Source organism: Cicer arietinum, chromosome 7, assembly GCF_000331145.2.
Source record: "Cicer arietinum cultivar CDC Frontier isolate Library 1 chromosome 7, Cicar.CDCFrontier_v2.0, whole genome shotgun sequence".
NCBI classification, from domain to species: domain Eukaryota; kingdom Viridiplantae; phylum Streptophyta; class Magnoliopsida; order Fabales; family Fabaceae; genus Cicer; species Cicer arietinum.
The window spans coordinates 14,854,323-14,865,382 of NC_021166.2; the positions used below are offsets into that span (position 1 = coordinate 14,854,323).

An 11,060-nucleotide genomic window follows, 5' to 3' on the forward strand; every position below is an offset into this window, starting at 1 on the left:
GACCAAACGGATCAATATGGGTTAGTTCAGAACTCTTAGTAATCTGAGAATCAGAGGAAATAGAGTAAAAAAGGATGTTCTCAAGAAAAACAATATTACGAGATACATAAAGTTTTCCTATATGAGGATCATAACAACGATAACCTTTTTGACCATCTCCATAACCAAGAAAAACACACAACGCTGAACGAGAAGACAACTTACTGCGCTCTACTTAAGGGCGACGAACAAAACAAGTAGAACCAAAAACTTTCAAAGAATGATAATCAGGGGTAGAAGCATACAATTATTTAAAGGGAGACAAACCTGATATGATAGAGGACGAAATTATATTAATAGCATGAACAGCAGTAAGAACTGTTTCTCCCCAAAACTCACTAGGAACTGAAGCAGACAACAAAAGGGAACGAACAGTCTCTATAATATGATAGTGTTTCCTTTCAGCAACTCCATTTTGTTGAGGAGTATCAGTACAAGATGTTTGGTGGAGGGTGCCATCATAAGCAAGTAATTCAGAAAATTTATTAGAGGTATATTCACCACCTAAATCACAACGAAAACACTTTATAACAGAATTATGTTGAGTTTTGACCATTGCACGAAACATATGATAAATGTCAAAAAATTCAGACCGATTTTTCATAAGATAAACCCAACAATAACGAGTGTAATCATCAATAAACGAAACATAATATCTAGATCCACCTTTGGTGAGCACCGGTGATGGACCCCAAACATCAGAGTGAACTAAATCAAAAGGCGCATATGAAACGGAAACACTTTTACTAAACGGTAAAGCTGGAAATTTAGCAAGTTTACAACCACAACAATCTGAGATATCACAGGGTTTTAACTTTCCTAAGGCTCCAGTAGAAGCCAAATATTTTAATCTAGAAGCAGAAACATGTCCAAGGCGAGAATGCCATAAATAAAAACTAGAAGATAATGAATTCAAGCGAAAACTAGATAATAAGTCAGCAGTAGTTGTTGAGGCTGCAATATCTGGGAGTCGTAGTTCATCCAAAATCCAACGCCTGCTAGTGGCATAGTAGTGCCATCAGCAGTCATAACCGAGACAGACGAGACAGGTTTCACAGACACAAAAGATTTATCATCGTATATCATATGATGAGATGCTCCCGAATCAAGAATCCATACGGAAGGAGATATACCTGACATACCAGAGGAGTTCAAACCTTTAGAAGAGGTGGCAGAAATGGCATGTGATTGAGTGACAAGAAGTTTTTGAAGTTGTTCTGCAATATCAGATATTTGAGAAGCAATCTCAGATGGGTATACAGAACAAGACCTAAAGCCAATGGTAGGAGGAGCAGAAACAACAACATTGGACGATGAAGGATGACTCCATTAGACCTTCACAAATGTTTCTCTCCAATCCTATATCAAAAGAAGGATGACTCCATTACATTAGAGTTTAGAGAGATTTGTAATAGGTGTGTATACCATATTTGGGGCTACATGTGTGAGAAGGCCTAACAATGAAGATGATGACATCTACTATAAATAGGGGGAGGTACAAGGTTTTCTAGGTATGTATGGGGGAGGTACAAGGTTTTCTAGATATGTATGGTTCCATTGATTGTATGCACTTTAAATGAAAAATTTGTTCAATTGAGTGGAAACACCAATTTTGTCGTGTTTGTCGTGGTGTCGCAAGATTTGTTAATTTGACATTACAGATTCAAACAATGATTTGTTTATTTTGTCAAGATATCCCAAATGTCTCAAAGAGAAAAGAGAAAAATTTGTACCCAACAAATAACAAAGGATGTCGAACTAACAATTAAAGAGCTTAAATCTTGATTCAGAGTTGTATGTGGTCCAACACATGAATGACATGTTAATACAATAAAACATATAATGAAGTATTTAATGCATAACATGATTGTTGAAGATCAGCGACACAATCATAATAGTAATTTTTTATTATAGTCATCTAGTCTAGATAATAACATCTTAATAGTTGAAGTATTTAAAGGTACGTATCATTATCTTATTGCACATTTTTAAAGGAGAGCACATAATCATGAAAATAAAATCACCACGAACTTCAAAAAAACACTTGGTAACTGATTATACTTTTTAGAAATATAACTTAATAATTTTTTGTTTTTACATAGTAATTTCTATACACTAGTCCATAGTGGACTATCTATAATGACGATCCACCATAAAATTCTAATTCAATATGAAAAGTAGTTTGTTCAAAAATTATTAGAACTTTTTTATTTTAGTTATTTATATTTCAAATTAGAGTAAAGTTATACTCTCTCTACCTCATGATTATGGACATATTTATAAAAATAATTTATCTTAAAATAATTGACCATTTTAATTTTTAAAGTAGTATTAATTTATTTTTTCAATTGTAATTTCTAAATAATACTACATACATGGCTCTTAGTTCAATATCTTTTACTATAAATTTATATTTTATAGTAGCAACAAACACATCAATATTCAATAAAGAAATTCAGTAAAAGTTTTATTCTTTCTTACTTATTTATACATTGTCTTAATTTATGTTAAATGATGATTAAGTATATTAACGGTAGAAGAGAGCATATATAAAGCACATTTTTATTTAATTTACCAAGTATTTTTTGATATGACACAATGAACCTTTTTCCAATAGCCAAATAGTATGAGTACACGTAATTTTCATCTGCCCGTCTAGCTCAGTTGGTAGAGCGCAAGGCTCGAGCCCCACGGTGGGCGCAATTTTTATTATTTTTTATTTAAAAAATATATAATTTAATATTCTTGCACTTTTTTTTTTTGTAACTTTGAAGATATATGTATTTATTATTTTCATTATAAAAAATACATAATTTAACATTTTTTATGGTAGATTCATTGAACTTTTGTATGATGTTAATTGAACATTTTTAGATATTATGAAAAATACATAAATTTTTCACAAATCAGTCATTCTAATAAGAAAGCGAAAAAATGGCACAGGTGATGCTACATAAAATTTAAACCCTCAAATTTATGTAATTAGATATTATGTAGTATAATATTAGAGAGAGACTTCATATAAAGTAAAGAACATGAATACAAGTTGAAATATCGATAAGGACATCAATACAAGTTAAAGATATGTTCGTTTGAGCAAGAACACGAACTATCACATTTGTTTGTCTCTTTACAAACTCAACATGACAGTTATGAAAATTACTATTTAGTAAACGTCTACAATTACTAAGTATAGCGCCGAACTCAGAGGCATTATCTTTATAATTATAAAGGTCGTCAACAACACTCTTAGAATCTTCATCAAAGTCAATAGATTTTAACTGGAGATATTAAACCCAATTCAAAGTAGAGAGAAGACCAATAACTTCTCCTACATCAACATCCACAATAGGCGAAAACCACTTTGTTTGTGTAAGCACAAATGTACCCTGTTCATCTCTAATGCACATACCAGCATCCACCATATTAAGTGAGGTAGAAAAAGATGCATCAACGTTACACTTATACCGATTGGGTGAAGGCTTTTCCTAAGCTTTTATATTAGAGTTGGTTGGTGCAATGTACTGCTCTCTACATCACAATTGTTGAGCTTCAGACCATTATTGTAGAAGGTTCAATCCCCTGTCAATAACATCTGCAGAGTTATCAATTGTGCCATTCCAAACCTTGTTATTTCTCTTTTTCCAAATGCTCCAAAAGACTACAAAATTGTTAAATTGATTATTATTGAATTGCTGTAGAACCGAGAACAACTAATGGACTTGAATATGCTGGTGGAATTAACCACGGCATTAATGTTATTCCATAAGTCAGCATTCTACCAATTTTTATGCTAGATGGACAATTAAAAAGGAGATGTATAATATCCTCATTTGTTGTCCTGAAATAACTTAACAAGTTGTAAGAATGTTCTTTATTTCTAATGCCTCATTTTCATTGGCCCTAAAAAACAAAAAGTAATCATTTGCAAAAAATGAGGTAAGGAATGTTAGGAACACTTTTACAAATCTTGGTTTCATGAATATGTCTTCTTCTTTTGGCCTATATCTGATTAGAGTCGAGAGACCTTCAACACAAATAACGAAAAAATATAGCGACAAGGGGTCGCTTTGGCCCAACCCTCGCCTCAGAGTAATAGAACCAACCATGTAACTATTAACAATCACAAAGTAGTCCACAAAGTAGTCCACAGTCTCCAAATAAAGCATAATCAAGGTGACCCACTTTTGAAAGAAACCCAAAGTGAGCATAACATCACAAAGGTAATTCCAATCACTTCTATCATATGCTTTGCTAATGTCTAACTTCCGTGCATTATCGCCCACTTTGCCAGGAGTCTTAGTTTTCATATTGTGAACAAGCCCAATAGCTGCCATAACATTGTCAAAAATGGATTGTCCTAGAACGAAAACAAATTAATTTTCTAATACGCATTTATCAATGACGCTTTTAAGTCTATTAGAAGAACTTTTGCAACCAATTTGTATATAACACTGCATAAAGCAATATGCCTCCAATCTTTCATTAATGCTCGAGAATCACCCTTCAAAATCAACGTCATATGAGTTAAATCAAGGCTGAGTAGTGGATGTGCTAGTTTCAAGCCAATAGCAACATTCTTGAAAACTCTTATGACCACACATGGTCTAGAAGCGACGGTAAAACCATGATTTAAACCATCAAGACCGAGACATTTATCAGCTTTCATAGAAAATATATCATCTTTCAATTCTTCGAACTAGAAGAAAGATGTGAGAGCTACATTATCGTTAATGATGATGGTAGGAGATAGCACATTAAGCACTAGATCCTGGACATTATCTTGTTGTTGAAAAAGCTCAGGAAAATAGTAATGTGTTACTTGACAAAAATCACTAAATTAGGAATCACTACACTTTAAGTTCTCTAAGGACAAGATTTTATTAACCTTGTGTCGTAAAGAGGCGAAGACATAAAAGATGGGTATTTTGACCACCATCTTGAACCAAAATATTTAGCGAAGACATAAAATGATTGTAAAAATTACATAATTAAACCTATTATGACTTGTGTTTTTCTGGATTTTTTAATTTGCTGAACAGAATGGAGGCACAACACTGTCCAAACATGAATAACCTTTTCTATAAGGAAAATGTGAACACTAAACAATTTATGTTAGTTCGAAGTATACATTTATTTTTTCCTTTGTTTTTATCGTTGATCTTTGATTTTTAAAGCATTTGTCAATGGTGGAAGGTCGGGTCAACCTAACATTCACCTTTCTATAAGAACATATTGACTCTTGGGGTTGTCATGTAGCTTCCAAATCTACAGTATAAATGGCATTTGCACTAGGGTGCTAGATTTTCCTATCCTCTAGAAATGATTTAATTAATGTTTTGTACTGATAATTGATATTATGGAGCTAGCACGAGAGAATTTGGCCAATCTGAAGGTTATGAACAATGTTAGCATCAACGAATTAGGGTTGAGATGAATTTATATAGACTTCTCTATTCAACATGTTTCACCGTTAGATAGAATAGATAAAATTAGTTATTTTTTTTTTATCTCCAAAGTGGTTGTGATTGGTGAATACGATTCATAAACATTCCAACTGGCATAGATTCCTTCTGTCATTCGGTCCTACATTGGATTCATGAGAGGATCCAACTCCAATGTACCAATGTCTTGACAAAGTTAGGGTCTCAGAGTAAACTTTGTTTCGACTGTTTTGGATGGGGTGCTTGCAGAATATTCAACAAGTTGCTGTTTAAAAAAGTTTTACTATGCTGTATAACAAAAGGTAACGGTGAGAAAGAAAAACAAAATTGAAAACATGACTCTGTATGTATTGTACATAAAGCCGCGCCTAATTCTATCTCACCATTGTAATCATATTGTATGATTTTCTTTTTCTACGATTTCTGTCACTGTCTGGTAATCAAATACAGTGAATGCGGCTAAAGCCAACAACCCTATACAGCTCAAAGATTTCTGTGAAATTGATTCAATGGGTGAACAATGGATGAATTCAACTCAGAAGAGGGTGCTAGTGGCGAAGCATCCCTGAGTTGATTATACCTTTCAATATCAAAATTGTTAAGTTTCATGAGACGCTTCTGCTTGGTGCTGAAACGGCTTTGATAGAAACCTTCAAAGGAAGGTTCTTTTGATGTTCTAAGAAAGAACGTGTAACCAGCCATGAAGTACATTGAGGTCACATAGAAGCATATAGGCTCCATTACATCCCAGTTAAGTTCCCAAAATGTGAGCCTCATGAATGCTGCTGTTTGCACCATCAGAAAACCAAGCCCTCCCCAGAGCTCACGGCGAACCATTCGGTTAGCTCTATTGTCAATGGCTGCTTTCTCTTTCTCCATTTCCTCAAGTTCTTTTCTTACTGCCTCGTTTGGCTTTGCTCCTGGTACAGGGAGTAGTGTCTGGATTGTTTTTGCTACCTGCATCACAAATTTGAAAGAGTTTGGGTAAACATAGTTCAATCTACATTTGTTTTTTTGCCTCCAGGAATGACTTAAGCTTTTGATGTAAATTGAAGTAAAACTTTTTGGTAATTGTATTTGTACCCAAAAGAAGCATAGGATAAAGAAAACTAAATCATTGCACCCATTACACAGTTTGCCTAGGATAAGACAAAGTGACTTGAATAAAATAAATAGCAAACGTGTATATGATAATATAAAAAAAGTAAATATACTAAAAAAATCCCTCATCCCGGATTTTGTGACTATGAATTGATGGGAGAAATTTAGCAGCTGGATTAGCTGCCGTTCCACCAAAGAGAAAGGAAAAGGAAACAAGTAGACTCTGCATATGGGGAACAGGTAGAAAAGATAGAAAGAAAAAACAAATAATAAAGTTACAGGATTGAAGGAAGTTGACTCTCCACCATATTCCGCTTAGTGTCCCAAATAGACCCAAAATCCAAGAAATTAAGTAATATATTGCTTGTCGCAGATTTAATTTAATAATAATCACAGTCTATCGTGCAATGCAATGTAATGTAATACTACTACTATTTTTCATAATTACAAAAATTGATTACTATTTTGTTCCATGCTACAATCACAATACTAAAAGGAAATAATAATAAAAAAAAATTATCAACGAATATCACCAAGTCAATAATAAATAAATAAAATTTCAAAACAATAGAAATTTATAAATCTAACTTGAAATTTAGCAATTAAAACTAATACTTAATAAATATATTAAGTGCTACTTAATACCTATCTCAAGAACATCGACTAATATTATTAGAAAGAAAAATCTAATAATATATTTTTTCTCCAAAAAGAATTTAATAATATATTTTTGACAGATCATATAATATTTAAAAAATCTAACTTATCCTGTTTTTGTTGGCACAAGTTAATTTGTGTCCATACATGAACATTTACTTCCTCACACAAATATAACCCCATTTTTTTCCTAAAGAATCTAGGGGAAACTCATAGAGACTAAACGCGGAGAAGTAAGAATATTGGGAACTCACGCCTTATGCAGCGTTCTACTGCATGAGCTTCCCTTACAAAGCTATAAAGCCTATTTCCTATCCTAATTGAACATTATTTTCTATCTAACATCATATATAATTTAACTTTCAAATTAATAATTTAAAAAATATTTTAGGCATGAATATTCTGCAATAAACCAAATATTTTAAACAATATTTCAAAAGGTATAAATTATCAAACATTAATATTCTCAAAACTAAGTATAAATTGATATTAGAATTATATATGAATAGTACAAGGCATTTCTCAAGACAAAAATGAATTAGTATGAAAGGAAATTAATTAAGTATCCACTATTTTTATGTATATATAAGATTTGGTCAAAAAAGAATATATTTATAGGATAATTCCTAAACTATTTATATTCCAGTCAAAAAAGTTTATAGATATTAGTAAATAATATTCAATACTCTGCCAACGTGTATTTTACTATAACAAATAGTGTGCTTTGACCAAAAAGAGATAAATCTTTTTAAGCGGTAGAGATACAGTGTTCTGTTAAAAATCACATGTTATTAAATTTATTTTAATGATAATTATATAAAATATAAAATGTTTTTAATTTTTTTAATAATTTCTTACTAGATAAGTTTACTCTGTAACAAAATATTTTAAAAAATAGATATATGTATTTGGTATAGATAGATGTATTTTTTGTTGTTGAAATTACTAGATATAGATCTATTTTTTTCTTACATTTCGTAGCAAGGGAGTATCAGATAGTATTAAATACTTATATTTGGTATACTAAATAATTTTAAAACTTTTAAAAGAGTAATTCAGGTAAGTTTGTAAATAAGGGATCATCTTTTAAAAAAATATGAACATTTAAAAGAGTTATTATAAAAAACAATAATCAAATTTTCCTAATTGTTTAAAATATCAATGTATAAGACATTTTTTTTCTAAACAAACTAAAATACCGATCAATTTGTTTGACTTTTTCACCAATTTCTTTTTAATAGGTTTGAGCATTGTAAACACGTTTTTTATGTGAAAAAACGATTTCTCCTAAGAGAACCCGATTAATAAGCATCAAGTTTTTATCCACAGGACCACAGTTATTCCAATTGAGAAGCTAGACAAAGTCTGAATCTCAATTATTATGAATAAGTATGAATATGAATTAAATTATATATAAAAAAAAATCCCCCATTTAATGGAGGAGGGTGTGAAAGAAGAAGGGCTTTTGTGAGCCCTTAATTTACCATCTCAAACGTAGAATCCTGTACACGTTTTAGATCTGAGCTAACAACAAACTCTCAATTTCCTGTTCAAAAAAGTCAAGAAAATAACCACAAAATTTTATCAGTTTACAGCGATCTCCAAATCGACGGCTTAAAATCGATAGAAAAAGTTAAAAACCTATCTTTGGATCTTATATTATTCTCCATCATGACCCATTCTGTATCATCCCACAAATTAATACACAACACAACGCAACAGATAAAAAAATATAAAAAAAAAAATCAATCTAATTAAATTTAAAGAGATATATGCAAAAAAATGAAATTGAGTCATAAAATTGGAAGAGGTATTAGAAATTAACCTGTTCAGGTTTGAGAAAAACGACGTCGCCTAAGATAATTACAGTTGCTGAATCATCAAGTATCTTCGCAATCTTCTTTGCTTGTTCTTGATCGGAACAATTTTCAGCACACATTTCAATAAACTCCGAATAAGTTACGCAATTCTGCGGAATCTTCCTCAGCTTCGATTTCACAGCTTCAAGCTGCGTCGCTCTCAACAACTTCCGAACATCTTCAACAGTCGATTTCTCCGTTTCCGGCAGACTCAGCACGTCCAATCGGATCCTGTTCCTCGAAATGTCTATCTCTCGGAGTTTCTGGAGAAGGTTATCGGCGGCAGGAAACGGCGGCCGGGCCTCCGATTGGAAAATGGATCTTTTGTGGAGGAACCTGCGGAAGACGCCGTCGTCTCCGGGCTCCGGAGCAATGTCAGGGTTAGCGGCCGTGGAAGGGATCCGCGATTGAAGAGATGAAGATGAGATGCGACAATTGGAAAGGGATTGAGATGACATTTTTGTGATGGTTAGGAGGCGCTGAGTTAGGGTTTTCTTAAACGCCATTGGTGACGATCAAAGAATAAAAAGGAAAGTGAAAACTCTAGAAAGAGAATGAAAGTGATTGGTTTTGTTCAATGAATTGAATTCAAGTGAGAGAGAAGAACGTTATTTATAGGTGTCCCATATTAACGGAGAACACTCATTCTTAACGTTTTGTAAATCGCTCAGTTTTTTTATTTTTAATTAATAAATAATTGAGATTATGATTATGAAAAAGACGCGAGAATTTGTATGCGATATCGTCGGTGAGATATTGAATTTGGATCGAATTCGATATTCCTTTGTGCCTTGTTGTTATGAGAAAACGAATATTCGGATGTTAAAAGAAGCGATAAATTGAAATTGAAGAAAGGGTTTGCGAGATCACCGTACACGTGTAATTTGACGAAGAACGAAGACTAGCTCGATCAGGGGTTTTAACCGTGAATAAAGTAGAAATAGTTGGTACTACAGCTCATAATTCAGATATTGGATGTCTATAATTTGAAATTTTAACAGCAGTAATAAGTACCGAAATTAGATTTCCTACAATTACAACTAGATCTTGTAATCGATTTCAGCTGTCCTATCTTAAATCAACGGTTCAGATTATTTTTATTTTAAAATATAATTTTTTATTTATATTATATGATCTTAAATAGACGGTTTGAGATTAAAATATGCCAGTAATTTCGTGAATTTCTTACTACATAGAATTCAGGTCAAGTAAGTACTAAGTCTAAATTGGGTTATGAGAGATGGGTTAGTTCTGGGGTTGGTTCTTAGCTGGATGGGGTGCTGACTCAGTTGCAACCTGGACTAGTAGATGATTATTTTTATTTTTGGTGAAGAAGAACAAAAGTGTGATCGTTATCTGGACCAATAGAATAGAAATCATAATTAAAGAAGCAAGCCATATTGAATTTATCAGAATACTAAAATAGGCATGATTTGCATGAGGGGGAACTGAGAGCGTGTACAAATGGGTTGAGGCAAATAGATGCAAAAATGATTACATTGTTTCTTTCTCGAAATTACAAAGTGGACAATTTCATTCTCGTATTTATGGAAATAGTAGCAAATTCTGTTGATCTCTATATTTTCTATTCAAACTCATCAGAACAATTGATTGATGTAAGAATTAAATTTATCGGTAGTCTTTTATTTTAAGAAATTATTTACTATTTTATGAATTTAGAATTTAGTGGCTAAATTGATCATCCTCTTGATTTCTAATAATACCGTATAATGATTCACTAGACAGTAAATACACGGAGGAAAAAACACAAGTGGTTGGGCAAGCAACACCAGGAATGAAGGATGATCAATTGGTTTAGTCCACACAATGGTGTATAGTTGGCATAGACCCTTGTTCAATTATTTTTTAAATTAATTAATAGTAGATGTTGCTTATTCATTTCACGTAACTGCTTATTGATTGATTTAACATTTGCGAGTACCAATTTCATACACCATCA

General features: G+C 32.3%; 1 protein-coding gene across 1 annotated transcript; it reads right to left on the reverse strand.

Moving 5' to 3' along the window:
- Positions 1-5,726: 5,726 nt before the first annotated feature.
- On the reverse strand, positions 5,727-9,707 carry LOC101508599 (calcium uniporter protein 2, mitochondrial). Its single transcript, XM_004509181.4, has 2 exons — positions 9,067-9,707; positions 5,727-6,440 (listed from the first exon to the last, which is right to left on the reverse strand). The coding sequence occupies exons 1-2, from the start codon at positions 9,604-9,606 to the stop codon at positions 5,967-5,969; spliced, it is 1,014 nt and encodes a 337-aa protein (XP_004509238.1). The 5' UTR covers positions 9,607-9,707; the 3' UTR covers positions 5,727-5,966.
- Between the last annotated feature and the right edge of the window lie 1,353 nt (positions 9,708-11,060).